Here is a 19,005-nt window from a genome sequence, read left to right as displayed (position 1 = left end):
TATGTTTGTCGTAAATTTGGACCTAGTGTTTTTTTTTACACAAGTTAATGGTCGTATTATCAGACAAACATCAGTGACAGTTCATACATCAAGTAACTGCAATTTTTACAAAATTGGTGTTATTTTCATGTTCTAACAATGGTATAACGGGTACAGTCGTACCAAAGTTTTGGCATTTCTTTCGACCCCTTTCGATCATGACTTGGACTCGTCACCCAATTCGTGTTCAAAGGAGTTTCAATATAGGAGTGACGATCCTATGCTGAAACGATCAAACCTTGAAAAATATTTTTAACTGCTTTTTGCATTTAAAGAAACCATTGTTAAACTTTTATTTTATTTCAAAACGTGCATTTTTTTTTCAAACAACACATCGACACAAGTTCATTAGCATATATTAGAGTATTAACTTCTTACTCAGATAAAATAGCGTATTCAAATTTTCATCAGAACCCGTTTAGTTTTAAAACACACAGCATGTTTACAAGAAGAAAGATTTTACACTTGAATTTTACACTTATTTCGTTCTTATGTTCTATTTTCTAATATTCTCAATTTGAAGTTCAACAGTTTGACCCCCCCCCCCCTTTATTTCTTACCAGCATTTTGTATCCGTAGCCAAGTTGTCATAATATTTTTAGATAAGTATGTTGAGATTTTATTTACTTGCAAATTTATATTTTTAACTTTACAATCAGTATTGCGATATTCCATACAATGCCTTTTCAAGTACCGAAATGATCTACATTTTGCGTTTTTGTTTATAATAGTTATCAGGTATAAGCGACATTTTGATAAATGGTTACATTCACATAGATGTATTCACTGTATTAGTACAAAGATTTGTACATAAATATTCGTATAGTGCTACAGAAATAGTTCGGACAAATGTTCCTGAAACTTAAAATATGTAGTTCAGATTGAAGAGAATCTCCGTGATATTCTTAGTGTTTATTTCAAGACGAAATAGAGTTGGTGATGAAAATAGATTTATTTGACAGAACAATGACTTTATGCAATGACAATGCTTATATATATATATATTTACTGATTTATTTTATATTCCCATATAGATTCAAGTATCGAATTTCTATGAGAGAGACACAGTGTTCATATGTTATTTGCATGGTGGCAAATATTACAGACTGTTCGTTTATACATATTGATTCGTGATTTATTCGTGTTGGTATTTAACACACTTAGATTTAATTACAGGTCCTTTAAAGATATTTTGAGAGAAAATTTTAGACGACAAATGTTCGTAATAGCGCGCTTGTAAATAATGTAAATAAAATTTGCTCTTTTTGATTTTTCCACTATGCATCTTGAAATAGTATTCGTTCATAATTTACACATGCTGATACGGGAGTATCAGATAGGGACCGACGGGGTAATATGACCCGACAATTGTACGTTCAAAGTTCACATTTAGGATTTTGTATATTTCTTTAATCTATGCTTTTTATTATTATTCCGAGTCCTTATGGCGTTTTAATAATTTATTAGTTTATTGTATTTTACGCTATTCAAAAGTTACTTGTATGTTACACTTAACTATAATCCTTTCATTTAGATTAATTATCAAAGATTTATATCCGTCTTTAAGATAAAAGGTTTTGTAATAAAGAATATAGATAATTTGACACTAAGTGATAAATGCCGAAAGCCATTCTTGACAAACTTATACGAAGCATGTTTTTAATCCGTAATCCCCGCTTTCGGCAAAACGCGAATTGATATTATTTAATAAAAAGATATTTGATTGGTTCATTTTCCGTATGTCAATCAGTCTTTTGAATTGTATTTTATATTTGTTTTTATGTTGTTAGGCAGTGATGTTTTAATATTTGAAATATATGGATGTGAAATAAATATGGAAACTTTCCAGCGACTTAGACTTTATCTCAACTACCGCTAGTTTCCCCCAGAAACTAACTAATATGACAGAGGTGACCAACAACCTGGTCATAGTAGTGTTATAAAACTTGATTTTTTGTTTTGATACTAAATTCGTATAATTTTTTACATGACGTGTTTCTTTGAAAAGATTGAATTAGAAAAAAATCTAGTTTATAAATACACAATTCCTTTTTATAAATTCGTTTATATTTATTTGCGTGTCCTAGCAATAGTAAACATTTGTTGGTTTTGAAAGGAACGGCTCCATGAGATGCTAACTATAGCTAACTGCAAATCCAAGGACAATGGCTGGTTTTGAATGGACAGATGTATGTTAATTAATATTCCTATGGTGCACCTTGTAACCAGTAATTCAATTGTTTTATAATATGGACCAGGGCAGCTTTTTAAACAAATCTACATACAGCACCTGACAAAAATAAATAGTTAAATATACCTTGTTTGATGAATGAGAGTGCATTTTTTGTCCTAAGGCTTGTGTTCTTTGTTAATATTTGATTTACTGTGATAAAAACTTGGTAAACGATTCTGAAATTTCCATGCATATACATATTACCATTTCACCAAAGTATTCACAAGAGGTGACAACGACGATAGACATGGTCATATACAAATGTGTCATTAAATTAATATATATATTTCTAATGTGAGCTGTTCTTATTTTTTACGGAGTGCAAGATAGGCGAAATATATAGAAGAGGGACATTCAAACTCATAAGTCGAAAATTAACTGACAACGCTATGGCTAAAAAAAAAGGACTAACAGACAGACAATGGTACAAAAACAACATAGTAAAATAAAGACTAAGCATCATATACCCCACGACAACATGGCGATGATTTCGAAATTTCTAAAAAAAAAAAAAAAAAAAAAAAAACCTATTCAACAACTCTGTTTCAGAAACTATTTCGAGATATTTAGCCCTATAACTTCAACGTGAAAGATTTGCCACTGGACGTCAATCAACCAACAAAATATCATAAAACGTATTTACGAAACATTTAGCATCACATTATTAAAGCATCGGAAAGACTTTCATAAATATTTGAGTATTGACCAAGTTACGTGTCAAGTTATCAAAGGTGTAAACTATTGACATTAACACACTGATCGCAATGTAGTACTAAAAAAAAATACAAGCCTGGTATCGTCGACGAGTTTCATTTTACTTCTGAGAGTAAGGAGATGTGGTATGTTTACCAATGGAAACTCTGTCCACCAGAGTTCAAATAAATTTGATGTAAGTAATTATAGCCAAGCGCACGGTTTGGTGAAGCGCGTAAACTGGACAAAACCTTAATCGTAATTGATACGTGTATATGTTTCAAGTTACAAAATGTGATGTGATCATAACGTCACTGTAAAAACACATCAGAGATACAAGGTCTACAGTCCGGAATCTGGCGCGCAATTTCTAAAAGCCAATTAAGAAAACTTGATCCGGGTACGGGACGTACTAATCAATATGCAATCCGTTTTTGTTTTTTGTTTCCCCTTCTATATCCGTGGTTTAAACATGAATTGTTGCCTTCTTTCCGATTCACGGTTCATTTTTGCGTTTATTGTAGTAAATTATCGTTAGTACGTGGTTCGTTCATCGATTAGTTTTGCTATGGTCTGTTAACTTAAGTGTCTATGAATTGCGAAGACAGCGTCGGATTCCGTACATGCTTTGGTCGTAATTTATTTGTTGACTTAAACGCAAAAGAAACTGCACCAATGTCTGTAATTTTTTTTTTTAACTCCGATAGATAATTGTATTATCAGAAGTATATTATCTTTCTTAAATGTCACATGGAACATGATAGGAAGTGTCAAAAGTTATATGCAACATGACACCATAGCATTAAATACTATTAGATATAATTATAATTTTTTTGAAAAGAAGACATTACTTTTTAGTTTCCTTAATACAAGTATTTTTGATAGATTACTCACGAATCAGGATGTATTCTAAGACTTGCAATTATAAATGAAAGGATATCAGGTGTTATTCAGACAAAACTTATACAACGTACATGTTAGTGTAATATTTTAAAAAGACAATAACAACAATTACAAAAGAAAATTTATTTAAAGGTAAACATACTGTCTTAAACTATAATAGACAAGTGTCTCAGGAGTTTTCTTCTCTTTTTCAAAATAACAAACGGTTTAAAAGACATAGATTGATAAAATATAGTAAAGAAAAATTACGAAACTTAAAATGTAGTAAAATTGACTATTCAATCAATGTCCTTGCTTTTTGGGATATTATCAATTGTGAATTGGCGGGATATGATTTTCTCTAGATTTTTCATATATTTAACATTGAAACATTTTTCTTTCAAGAAACATATGAAAGACTATATAAGATTTTCTTAAATGGCTGTTTAAACTGTATGATGTTAAATTATGGTTAGAAAAATTGGGGTTTGCAGACAAAATCTTATAGGCACGAAAATCTGACAAAAAGTAAAAAGGATCGTAAGACTTGTCATTTAGATAAAAAAAAAAAAAAAAAAAGACGTGGCGTTCGAATTAATTTTGAAAAGTAGACATCAAGGTATCATCCTTATTAAATATTACCGCCTGTGACAGTACTTCACATTATTTTTTAAAACTTCCTCCAAACCAATATACATATAGAAATAAGAAGATTTGGTATGATTGCCAATGAGACAACTCTACCAGTATCCCAGTTAGACCACTAAACTGGTGGTTCAAAGTGTAAATTTCTATTTCATGATTTTATGAAGCTAAATCGAATAGACCTTATAATTATCAAGTCAGTGTAAAACAACTATTCTAATTTTGGTGTGCAAATTACATTTATATGCGCACAATTTTCTGACAAATATGATAACGAAAGTTACGTGCAATGTCATTGGTAGACAAATTAAAAAAAAAAAATCCCCTTCCATGGCACACGAGGTGTAAGTTTTCAAGGAATGCATAGGAGTAGATACTCCAGAATAGTTTTCATGGTTCTTGTGTTACATATATTACTTAACAATTAGCCTCCTTAAGATCAATAATCGGTATCTGTATTACTTTGCTAATTAAACGTTCTTTTGATGTACATATCGCAATATACAGTAATAATTATTTTAATATTCCTACATTTCCGGCTGCAGCAAACTTCCGCCAAATTCCTTTGAACGTTTATTTAAGTTATTTCCCCTTCACAGAAACTAATTAGTATGATAGCATTCAAAGTTAGTAATTATATTAACAAATGTTGCCATTATGGTGCAAAATTTCAACATGATAGGAATTCTTTTACGACAATTCTGCATAATTACATAATATTGTGAGACATGTAATTGCTATTAATTATATTTTCCTACTTGGCTAATAACTAACAATGTATAATGTTTATAAGCTGACTTAATTGTCATGGAAGTGAAAAACCTTTATCATCTTAAGTGTAACAAATTGATTTGAAATTTGACACTATTGGAGATAACAAACTTTAAGCATGTACAGACTATTTAACCTAGTTACATGTTTGCGTTTTCTTAGAAAATAAAGAAACTGGCTACCCCGGCTGTATCTGTCCTGCTGAAATTTATTATTAGGTCTTTCCACCTTTCCGTGGAAAGACCTATTGATTTTGTTCTGATTATTATTAAGTCTTTCCACTTTTCTGTGGAAAGACTTATTGTTTTTCTTCTGATTTTTTTTTTTTTTTTCTTCCGCCAAATTTTGCTCTTGCGATAAACATTTGTTTCTCAATATGTCGCTTAGATATTTGGCATATGATATCGAACAGTTAATGCGCTTTTGAAATTTACCCTGCGTAACCGAATACTTTTCTTTGTAGGAGTTATCTCCCCAAACACTGTTTTCCTTATGTCCACTACTCCTTCGCAACCGTAAAAGATTATGACAAATTTATTTTACAAAATTGCTCATTATATCCTTCGCATGATTTGTCCTATTTTGACCGAAGCGATATGAACACTCCATATGAGAGTTATTTCCCCTTATGCATTTGATATAAGTGATATGCATTTCTATCTTGTAAACCATAAGTGATAGAGACCTAGGATCTTTTGATTTGAGGTCCTTGGTTAAAAAAAATGAAAATTAGGTCAAGGTCAAAGGTCAAGGTCATATTCTTATTTTTGAATTTGGCCTATTTTCACTCATTTTCATTAACCTTATAAGATATCGACAAATTATTTTGACTAAATTGTTAGTTGCGACATGTCATAACTTAATAATTTTAGTTGAAAGGGTGCGTAGACAATGAATGGGAGTTTTCGGCCCTATCATATCTAAAATTATGTTTAAAGTGATATAACTTATTTACCATACATATTAAAGACCTAGGGTCTTTTGATTTGAGATCCTCAGTTTGTGACCTTGAATTTTAGGTCAAGGTCATAGGTTAATTTGACGTTCTAGATTTTGACCTTTGCTTTAAATTCATATCTATACATCATAAAGCCATATGAACTGACATTTTAGACTTATTTTTAATATTTTAATATCAAAATAGATATTAACTGGTGGAAAGACCTTCAATTGTTCTATGAACAATGGGTTTTTAATTATTTTTTTTTTCTTCCGCCTAATTTCTTTCTTGCGTAGTATTGTTTCACAAGATGTCGCTTAGATATTTGGAATATGATGTCGTAAAGTTTATGTGCTTTAAAAACTGACAACTGCGTAACCAAATACTTTACGTTGTAAGAGTTACCTCCCCAAACACTGTTTTTCTTGTGGCCACTACTCCTCCGCAACCGTAAAAGATTACGACAAATTTGTTGTACCAATTTGCATCTTCAGGATTAGGATCTCAATTTGACCGAAGCTATCCGGAGACTCCATATGAGAGTTATTTCCCCTTTTGCATTTGATACAAGTGATATGCATATGAACTCATTAACCTTTAGGCGTATAAACCTAGAACCGCTTTATTAGGTGTCCTTGGGTCCCAACTTAAAAAATGAGGTCAAGGTCAAAGGTCAAGGTCATGTTCTAAATTTTGACATTCACCTCAAACTGCTTTTTCTCTGAAAAAAGTCAGGGGTAAAGTTGAAAAAAATGTGAGCAAAATGTTAGTCGCGACATTATTTGTGTCGTGAAATTTTGTTGAAAAAATATGCGTAGTATTTTGGGGGTTTTCATGCCACTGAAATGGAAAAATCAACAAATTTACTAATTATTGCTTCAAACTTTACAGCTCTCATGATGCGTACATGCAATTTATCTTTGTAAATCATCCAATGTCCACAACTACCTATCTACACCCCGCCCCCCCCCCCCCCCCATTTTTTTTTTAGGAATCCCATTTCTATTTTATTATAAAAATGCTAATCCATCTTTTTGGTAAATATATTTCTTTCTGAAATACAAATCTATTCCTGCACAATAAAATATCTGCTCCAAATCATGTACATGTATTTCTGAAAATTGATCGATAAACGTTTGGTTAAAGTACTATAACACCAGCAGTAATAGCATTTTTGTGTGCATGCAATGAATGAGTCGACCAGTGGTCAGCGGTCAGCAATTGGACAATAGTTTACCTGTAAAATAAATCGAGAAAATATATTTTCCGTTAGCAGTACAAATCACGTGCAGTCCGCTTAACGTTCCAAACTGGATTGAGAAATTAAAATCAATGATGTAGAAATCAATCCAAAGTTCGAAAAAAGTAGTAAAATCCTAGAATCAAACTTCTAAACATGCATTAAAAAACAAATCTGTGTTCCCGTAGATACGTGTACAAAAAAAACATGCACGATCCGACATCAATGACCTGTAAATGAAAGAAAATTAAATCCGTTTGCACATTCTTTATACATAGGTGTGCTCAGGACGACGTCTCTCTCTGCAAAGGATTATAATAAACCTGTTTGACTATATGAGCTTGGTGACGTCACAATCGCTGCATCCGGTACTACCTAAAATGAAAAAGGGGTTTTCCCCTTTTCGAAAAAAATTAAAATGTGCACGTACATTTCAAACCATGCAGGTCAGGTTCGATTTACTTTAAATACAAAATTGAATACAATGCACACACAATAAGATTAATAAGTAAATAAGACACACATCCTGGGAAACCCTATTAAAAAAAAACATTTATAAAGGAAGATACAAGGATTTTTTTTAGGCAGTGTCTGAGCGTACCCGCATGCGGGTACGAATAGTCAAATTGCCATTCTGGGCTGCGCGTACCCACATCCGGTTTTATAATAAAATGCCGTCGGATCGGGAATGAAACGTGAAATATATACGGAATTTGTTGCAATTAGTGAATAAATTGATTAAAACTACTCAGAATTTTTATAAATATACACATATATATAAAGGTAAGTGAACAGTTTTTTCTCAGTTAGTAAATATTCTTAAAATAGAAGAGAGTGATATTAAAACTGTGGGGAAGACATTTCAGACTTATCATGAATTAGAAAAATTTGTACAGAACTATCAGACGTTAAATTTCATACAATTGTATGAAAGAAATTCGAAATCTATAGCAGCCGCAGAGAAAAGAAGAACCGGGAGTACAAAAATTAAAGAAGATTGAAATCTGTACCAAAACAATCATATTGGATATGTTCCAAAACTTAATTAGTTACATGAATCTTTTATAATTGGTTTAAATTGATACTATTACTTGCTTTTTTAATTTATATAAACTCAAGCTTTAATTTTAGTAGTTTTATATATTTTAAAATTTTAGTTTCTGTTTTACATTTTACTAAAAGATTGTTTTAAAATATCATATTATGGGTATATTTTTAAATTATTAAAATTTTATTCTTTAAATTTTCATTTAAATTTCATAATAGTATTAATTTCTATCATGTTTTTCTTTTACAGGGACTGTACAGTTTCATTTTCCATCATTGTGCATTTAATTTTGCAATGTTTATTATGAATCATTATTTAATAAATACAATCTGAGACTACTATGTGTTATAGTAGTCTCAGATACAATTAGAAAATATTATTTTTCCTACTCTTCACTCGTTCTACACGAAATCCCCATATTATCGATAATTTCCGTATATATTTCACGTTTCATTCCCGATCCGATGGCATTTTAATAGAGTACCGGATGTGGGTACGCGCAGCCTAGAACGGCAATTCGACTATTCGTACCCGCATGCGGGTACGCGCAGACACTGCCTTTTTTTGTAGTGTATATATCCTTGCATGTTCCTACAAATATCATAATTTCAATACAACTAAAATGTTGCACGGACCCGTTTTCACGTGTTCCTAGAGGCTAGGTCTCAAGTGTTTAAACACGGGCATTTGGCTCTTAATGCCGTTTTCACGTGTTCCTAGAAGCTAGGTCTCAAGTGTTGAAACACGGGCACTAGGCTCTCAATGCCGTTTTCACGTGTTCCTAGAGGCTAGGTCTCAAGTGTTTAAACACGGGCACTAGGCTCTCAACGCCGTTTTCACGTGTTCCTAGAGGCTAGGTCTCAAGTGTTTAAACATGGGAATTACGCTACCAAATCCTTTTCAACGTGTTCCGTGAGGCTTTAAATCTATCTATCAATCAATCAATCAATCAATCAATCAATCAATCAATCAACCAACCAACCAACCAACCAACCAATCTATCAATCAATTAATTAAGCAATTAATAAAAAAAATCAATCAAGTTTCAGAGGGGAAAGACCGTTAACAATCGTTTTTTAAACAATTGATTTATATTTTTAATTTGTATTCATTAAATTTGGTTCATTTGGGGGTGTAAAAATATGCGACAGCTGTTCGTAGAACGCCCCGTTCTATATGTGCATGTTAAAGAACCCGAGCAAACATTCTTCAGAATGCACTTCAAAGAACAAAGACAGAAATTTTTTGTACAATGTATCTGTTTTAATAATAATCTACCTCAATTTGTTATTCAGGGGCCTGGTTTTCGAAAGTATCGTAAGACATGGCATAAGATATATCTTAGGACAGACCTTACGACCAATTTATGACTATCATATGATTTGTCATATAATGTAAATTAAATCTGTCTTTAGATAGTCATACCTTAAAATGTAGACTCATTATTAAAATTCAAAGTAGAATTAAAAAACCACGACATTCGAAATGAGAATCTATCTTAACATTATTTATTCAGGAAAATTGAATACAATCTTAACCCAATTTTGATGTTCGGCATCCTTCTTTAATTGTGACTTGTTTAGAGCTAACAGTATATCTGTTCCAACATGTAAATGTGGTTTGGATGTTGAGGATATGAACCATTTTTTTCTTGATTGTCCTTTCTATCTATATGAATGTCTATATATTCTATTCATGTATTATCATCTGAATACTTTTACGATTCGGTACATCGAGTACCTGCGTAACGAAAAAGCCCGTACAAATACGTAAATAAAGAACTATCAAAGAAAACATTAGTTTAGTTGTCATACAAAATCACAAGTACCCAAATGAGTCAAAATTTTACGTCGCAGGAGATTCAGAATTTAATTACAACGTGGAGAAGTATAAATCTTTTTAATATTTTGCCAACTGAGCCACACACCCATTATTTTTATTGTACTAAACATACAATTATACATGACAAGTAGTTAAAGTTTTAGTTAATAATCATAAGACTATCAAAAGTCATTCGCGAGGTGTCCTAAGTTTACTTTGGACACTTTTGAAAACATATCTTTCGACTATTACATCTCATAAGATCATCATAAGACATGTCTTAGTCATAAGATACTTTCGAAAACCAAGCTGTGTCTTTTTTCAAGAGTTGGTTTTGTCCTATATACATGATGTATATCAATACATGTTCACGTTGAAATATTATGATTTTTTTTTAAATGGAAACATCTAACATTTAAATAATATAAACTCTGTTACACCTTTACGTAAACTACAAAATGTATACATTTTTACAAGAAGTCATGTTTGCGCTTCTTTGTTACATATATTTTTTTTTATAGTGATTAAGATTAGAATACATTGGTGACTGCTGTACCTATATTTTTGATATTTTGCACCTATTATGTCTGTTTATTTGGTTCACACATCGTTGTCAATAAAATGGAATTTGATGAGACTGTCATACAAGTGAGAGGTTTAGCAAGCTATGAACTCAGGTTTAATTTTACTTTTTATATACGAAATCAAAATAATGAGTTTATTGCAAATTATATTTTCGACTTTGAATGTCCCTTTGGTATTTTTCCTATTTTTTGTAGACACTGTATATCTAATCATATCTGGTTGCTGTTATTTATTAAGCAGTTAAGAAGTCATTTCTGATGTGGAAAATATTTGTTTGTTAACCAAAATATAAAAGACAAACATAGTAAAGAAAATTTATCATTAGATCCTATTCGTTACTTGTCGAAATTAGGGAGGATATAAAGTTCATCTTGGCGAATTTGGTAATAAAACATCATTTGAACGAAATAACCTCTGGAATATTATGACTAAGGTCAAATGCGTTTGGATATTTCAAACGATTTTTGAAATCATTGGCTTTCAACTTTAAAAAATACCTTATTCATATATTAGTTATTCAACTGAACAAAGCAGCAAAGATGGTTCTATTATTGTTAGTTATTATTTAGGGAAGTATATAATTGCATATGAAGTAATTTTGCTGAAATTAACCTCATCCAGAGAAATTATTAACGATAGACATGATAGACATTCCATTCGTCCAATTGAAATCTCAGTGTGGTGCCATGTCGTTTTCAGAAACAAATCAATTATAAAAGATTATCAACTACAAAAACTGGAAAATTAGAAACTTAGGCCTTTAAATGTATTTGAAATGAAGATTTACACAAATTATTCAAGGGGGATTCAAAGCAATGACGTTACACGACGAGACAAATGAATACCAATGTCCCCACTCAACTGTTCGATAAATTTTATACGATTTGAAAGATGACATGTGAATGCAACCAAAGATTAATCTCAACGCATTTGATGTAAAGTAGATTTTGTTTGTCAACAAACAATTGTGATACATGTGAGGAATCTATTAATTGTGTTTTCTCAAATAAAAATAATGGCGGACGTCATTCACGTGCAAAATGGTTAAAATTTTAAATTGGAGAGGATTAAAAAACAAAACGTACAGTATTTGATGAGTGTAAGACTTTACATCAACATTTATAAAACAGTAACACAAACACCCCTCCTTATGAAGATAAGAACTGCATGTCAGTAGAGTCGACGTTTTAACAGTCAGCTACTAGTATCCATTAGATTGACAAAATATTTCGGTTACTTTTATTATGCCAATGGATACAGTGTATGTATTTTAATTTGTTGTTCTATACGTCCAACGTCATGTACTAACGAACTTTATGCGAAAAGGCCATTTAAATAATTTAATGGTAAAAACATAAAGTCTTTTTGGAATTTCAGATCCTCAATGCTCTTTAATTTTGTACTTGTTTGGCTTTATAACTATTTTAATATGAGCGTCACTGCTGAGTCTTATGTAGACATAACGCCTGTCTGGCGTACTAAATTATAATCCTGATACGTTTGGTACTATAGTTACTACTTTTGATTGAATATAGCTTTTACGAAAATGTATAGTACAAAAACAGAAGAAAAGGAAATCACGTTGAAATTTTTATTTTTATCTTTGTATATTCTTCACTGTAAATAAAAATTAGATCCCATGCACGCTCGGCATAGTAAACTCAGTGCCCGGCACGTTATTATCAGTATGTTGATGTAGTGCTTAATTAAAAAGAAGAAGAAGATTGTTATATTGTATATATAACAAAGAGTAGTTGATCAATGTTAATCCTGGTATTTGATAATTAATATAAAACAAATTTCAGAATTGTCATACAATATGTGCCAAAGTGATGCACCCATTCAAGGTCACATACCAATCAAAATCAAACAGTTGTCACATCAGCGTAATAGAAACTATATTGCAGTGATATATAATCTTTTGTTTATCAGTATAATCTGGTTTGTTGTTATATATTATATTAATATTTGTATAATTGTTATATATAGAGTAGATCATCTCTCGAAATATTCTTCCGCATGCGTTGACACAAATTAATGATTTATTCTATCATATATATATTTCTCACGACAAAACATTTCCTTATCATTTTTCTATGTTCTTCAAAAAAATATTTTCATTGAAGAAATGAAATTATAACACGCAATATTGAATGACATTTTGGAATCGATAATATCCGCGTACGAAATAAGTTCGGTTATCAGTCAAAAGTGTAAGGGCGTTTTTGCGTCAACTTAACACCGGTATGACTCTCAAGGTAACATCCGATTTAAGAAGTCCGTAGCATACCTTGATTACTTTAAACTAATAATTTATTAATGGCATTATGTTTCTTGTTCAAAAAATTACTTTAATATGTTTTGTTTTTTTCTATTTATAAAGAAAGAAGATGCGGGTAAATATCAATAGCGGAGCAAAGTGGAGATACAAATAATAACAAAAAACATAGACTCATATTCTAAAACAGATGAACGGAATTTTCACAACATGTTCAGCTTCTAAATTTATTTGGGAAAAAATAAACTCGTTTGAAACGTTACAGATATAAACTTATTGTACAAATTACATTTAAAAATCATCAATAATTGTTTGTGTAAGAGTGCCAGCAGGACAATTTTCCATACGATCAACGTTTACAATAAACAACACTATTCTTGACAAGATTGATCAAGAGTATTTTTGAACTCGTGGTGAAGATACATTGCTGATGTTGACTGTTCATATATATATGCAAGCTTGGCAAGCTTGAGAGCGCTTACACTAATAGTGCAATTTTTAAAGGAAAAAAGAATTTGAGGTCATTAGGAATTGTACCCTTTGTAGTAAAGAGGTCGGAAATGCATTTTATTGTTTATTTGATTTAAGATTCCATCAATTGCACCACGCAGACGAAAATATGTACTGGCTTACAATCATACAAATCCCATAGAAATACAGATGAGAAACACGTAATCATAATGTAATGGTCGATTGTACAAAATTATTTGTTCCTGAAAAAAGTGTATCGAATGTATTTAAGAATTAAAAAGCTCTCCTTAGTAGTACATTAAACGCACTTCATAGACTAAAAATTAACATTTAGTAAGGTAATTGTATTATCAAATCAAATTAAACCAATTTGCCTATGATACAATGTGTACTATATTGTGTATTTGAAATAAACATGATAACAAATTTCAAGTCACTTGCTTTAACTTTGTACTTTTAATTCGCTTGCAGAATATCTTTTATGCTGTATCTCCAAGCATTTTGACACTAACTAATCATGCTAACGGTAAGTAGAAATTATACGTCACAAACATGAAAGTGTTCCGTCACAAATCTGCTTATCAATTATTATCAAAGTTCAATGAAAACATGTTTGCTATGGATTTTCTTGACAAAATTTTCCATTCACACTTACATTCAAATGGAAGCTTTATAATTGAAATAATGCACTACAACAAGCGTAGGCAAAACTAAAACAAAATTCCAAGTAGGATAATATACAGCTGAATATTTATCAGCATGTCTATATTTAAGCAAGGCTTCAGGGCGATGACAATTGTAACACGGAAACAAGGTTCTGATAATTGAGACCAAATTAAAATTCATTGACAGTTATCAAAGAGTCACATTCTTGCCTCGAGTACTAAAACTGAAAACAAAGATTAATTGTCTAATAACATTGAATAATGTAAGATTTCTCTTGCCCCGAGGTTGATTTTTTTAGTTAAGTTGGAAACAATATGCTTACTTCCTAACAATACCACAAATTGTCATATGATACATTTACAAACTGAGGTTGTATTCAAATCAAATGGGCTGAAATTCTGACTTGTGCATGCGCAATACGCCACCAACTGTTCCCTCATATAGTTGTTGCTAATGTAAACATGGATATAGCAAGCGCATAACTCGCAATCTCTCAGCTTAACGTCAGCCAAAACAGGACATTAAGACGCAAACGGTAAATAGAAAAAAAACCTTGCTTAAAAATGAAAAACGATGAAAAGACAGTATACATGATTATAGTACAAAATATTTCACTGTAAACAAAAGACTGGTAAACATAACTTTATTTGTAACCGGAAATAATAGCATTATCTCCAGATAAACTCATCACCACGATTATCAGAATCTTCGTATTAGTCAGCAATTACTTCACAAAATATACGTGACGATGATTGTTTGAAACCTTATATTTTACTCAAAATATATAGATATTCTACTTAAAATATATAGATTTATAGACATTTTACTTAAAATATATAGATATTTTACTTAAAATATATAGATATTTTAATTAAAATATATAGATATTTTACTTACAATATATAGATATTTTACTTAAAATATATAAAATATTTTACTTAAAGTATACAAATATTTTTCTTAAAATATATAGAATATTTTACTTAAAATATATAGAATATTTTACTTAAAATATATAGATATTTTACTTCAAATATATAGGCACCAAGATTTTGCAATCATGGATCGAATTTACAATTTAATTTAGATTAGACATATTGGAATCTTCAACAAGTGATTACAAACATACACTTAACATTTTTTAATTTGAGCTTAATTCGGTCAGACTAATTTTCCGTTTAATAAATAATGTATAATGATGATAGTTATAAAAGGTACCAGGATTATAATTTAGTACTCCAAACGCGCGTTTCGTCTACATAAGACTCACCAGTGATGCCCATATCAAAATATCTGAAAAGCCAAACAAGTTCAAAATTGAAGAGCATTAGGATCCAAAATTCCAAAAAAGTTGTGCCAAATCACGCTAAGGTAATGATGAAAAATGATAAACTATATTTCTAAGATCACCATTGTGATAAAAATCACTGACTATTAAATGTACTAAGAAGAAGGATTTACAGAAATCAAGTTATTTATTTTCCATAATAAAAAAAAACAACATGTCAAGACTGACAACAGATAGGAACGGTCTCTATACCATTTTTTCTTTATTGTTGCATGAACTTATTAAAAGGCATAGTATTATTGTCGTTTGTCTATTCTACGGTCTTTGCCTTCAACATTTATTTTGAATTCTTAAGATTAACAAAAGAATGTTTTCAAGAAAAGCCAATATTTGCCGTGGAATTTTGTGAAATTTACATTCCGTAACAAACATAAAAAAAACATCTGATGACACAATAGGTTGAAATGTGTTACGAAACAAAACATTGGTCGACAAATTAGAAAACTTTAATGTCATGATCACATCATAATTATGTCTTGTGAAGTTAATCATATTAATTACTTATTTTTTGTTAAAACCTTATATGTTTTCGCTACAAATTGACAACATGCAAGTACAACGTTAAGCAGGATTTGATAATAATGTGTATCTGATCGATATAGATCAGTGTATACATGTAACATGGTCATTTACTATGTTCATAGTGTGTGGCTTTTTTAGATGGAAATATACCTTACAAATGCATTAAAGCAGACATTCTCGTTAACATCCTGTAAAATATCAGACTTTATAAGTTGTTAAAACAGCTTAAGTAAACAGCAGACAAAAGGTCCAGTTTATCTTATTTACATATTCAAGATTATAATTAATACAAAAGTTTTTTTTAATATTTTATAATATAACAGAGTTCTTGTTTCAAATTAAGGTCTTCGTGGTCCTACTCTTTAATTTGACTTATGCATTATGTATACCTTGTCTTTTTTTTCTATTTAAAATTATCTTAAATTGTGTCTGCAATGTGGATTTGTAAGCTACCATGACTTACCTCCGCTGAAATAATAAAATACATTTCCAGTTTCTACAGAAGCAGCCGTTGCATTTCCAAACATTATCGAATGTCCAGTACAGGTTTTAGTACTTTTATTGAAGAAGTAACTGACACATCTTGGATCATCCATACAATAACTTGAACATCTCAATACATTGGAAACATATGTTTTAGTCCATAATTTTCTCTCTTGTTCCGTTTTATCGTTGTAGGGATTTAGTCTGTGACTGGTACATTGTCTGAAATCCGAATCGGGTCTATTCAAACATTCATCATCAGTATTTATCAGCGGAATGAAAATGAAAATAATGAAAGTTCTTGGAAAAAAACTCTTACGAAATTGCATTTTAATAACTGCAGTTAGAAACTTATACGGAATGATAATGAATTAGTTTTGATACAGTTATTCATTTTAACTGTCCACGTTATAACTGAACGGTCCAGTTTACTATCCATTCATAAGTGATCACGTGGGCCATGGAAATGCAGAACAAATCAACCGAATATTGATTAACAGTATATCGGATTAATTTTTAAGCTGCATCTGAACTTAAACAGACTAATTTACCAATTATATATCATTACAGCCAATTACGGATATTTCTCGTCAACGGTTAGAAGATTCTGTTAGTGGGAAAGATCAATGAACCGGAAATAACTTCTGATAAACTTTGTTGGCATTAAATGGCAGCATGGATGACATCCGTACATAGCGTTTATTCTTTGATTATTTCTAAACGATAATTGGCACATATAAGAAAGGAACTGATTTATCATCAAAACAATAGAATGTAGGGAAAAAAATTATTGGCGGATTTTAAAGTAATTTGAAATTTAGCACGCAAATTCAAAGTACCGAAACGACAGTTTGTCAACAAAAACACAACTTTAAACGATTTTTAAACTACTTGCAATATAATACTTAATAATTATTCAGTTTATAACAATACATTTTCTGTGGAATGATTTTTCTTATAGATCAGTAGGTGTTGGTGGGTTTAAAGAGCATTGCGATATTTGTAGCTGCATTGTTTATTAAAAACACAGATTTTTAACACTTTTACATTAGTAATGAACGTATGATAAACTATAGGTATGTACTGAGAAGAACATCTATCGGGCGACATCATCTTTTTAACAATAATAAGTATCTATACAATACAATTATAGCGATACGTGAACGTTGAAATGGTTATTTCTTTTTATGGATCAGGTGTTCTTATCGAGGTCTTCTGTAGCTGACTATGCGGTATGGGCTTTGCTCATTGTTGAAGGCCGTACGGTGACCTATAGTTGTTAATGTGTGTCATGTTGGTCTTTTGTGGATAGTTGTCTCATTGGCAATCATACCACATCTTCCTTTTTATATTTTATGGTTTTGAAGACTATTGCGATATTTGTAGCTACATTATTTTTTCAAAACACAGATGTTAAACACTTTTACAATAATTATAAACGCATAATAAAGTATAGGTATATATTTTCAAATTGATTCTGGCCAATTTTTTCTCAATTGCTTTATCCCTAGAAAAGAAATCTAGCGGGCGACATCATCTCTTCAACAATATGTAAGTATATAATTCTCAAAGTGACTTCTATTAACTCAATAAAATTTGAAAAACAATCATTTCATAAATATTTAGCTTTTTATTGAGTTGCTTTTTCGTTTGCATAGTACTCACACGTCTTTTAATGATGCATACATATGTTAACTTTATAGTTATCAATGCAATAACTTTATATAATTTATATAATAAAAATACTTCTGTGCAATTGTAGTCTGCGTTAAGGATGTTCGCTACTCTGTTTAAAAATAACAAGCTTTTTAAAAGACTGTTATGAATTGATAGTTTATAAATAAAGAAACAATAAAAGCAGAAAAAAATGGAGGGTCCGTGTGCTTGTTTTCGAGATATAAGCCATTGAAAATTTGGCAGGAAATAATACTAACTAGATTTTTCATACATTTAACATTGACACCTTTTTGGTTCAAAAACTATGAAAAAATAACAAGGATTTTATAAGATTTTGAAATATTTTGAACTTTATGTTATAAAATTATGAAAAGAAACGTAGGGGTTAGTGGGCAAAATTTGTTAATGGCAATACATGGATAAAACTAGAGGATTCTGAAAATCTGTCAAAACATTTTAAAAAATAGAAGAGCAAATATCCTTAACAGCATATTCATATTCCTGTCATCAAACCTCCCAAAAGGATCCGCAATTGTTTGGAAAGAGCTTTGATGTAGATTGATTTAAATTTCTAATAGTAATGTTATTTGATACATTCTCTTTTGTTTTGTACAAATAAGAGCTAGGTTATGTTTAATAAGAAATAAAAAGATTTGATATGAA

The 19,005-nt window shown here is 30.6% G+C and overlaps 1 protein-coding gene across 1 annotated transcript in view; it reads right to left on the bottom strand.

Moving 5' to 3' along the window:
- LOC143079880 (uncharacterized) overlaps positions 1-17,059 on the bottom strand; it is a 58,622-nt gene extending 41,563 nt beyond the window's left edge. Inside the window, exon 1 of the mRNA XM_076255506.1 lies at positions 16,646-17,059. Within this exon, the coding sequence (XP_076111621.1) occupies positions 16,646-16,994 (349 nt within the window). The 5' untranslated portion in view covers positions 16,995-17,059. The remainder of the gene's footprint in view (positions 1-16,645) is intronic.
- Between the last annotated feature and the right edge of the window lie 1,946 nt (positions 17,060-19,005).

This window comes from Mytilus galloprovincialis, chromosome 6, assembly GCF_965363235.1.
Source record: "Mytilus galloprovincialis chromosome 6, xbMytGall1.hap1.1, whole genome shotgun sequence".
Classification (NCBI taxonomy): Eukaryota; Metazoa; Mollusca; class Bivalvia; order Mytilida; family Mytilidae; genus Mytilus; species Mytilus galloprovincialis.
Note: the sequence above shows the minus strand (reverse complement) of the source record. Positions and strands in the feature narration are given on the sequence as shown.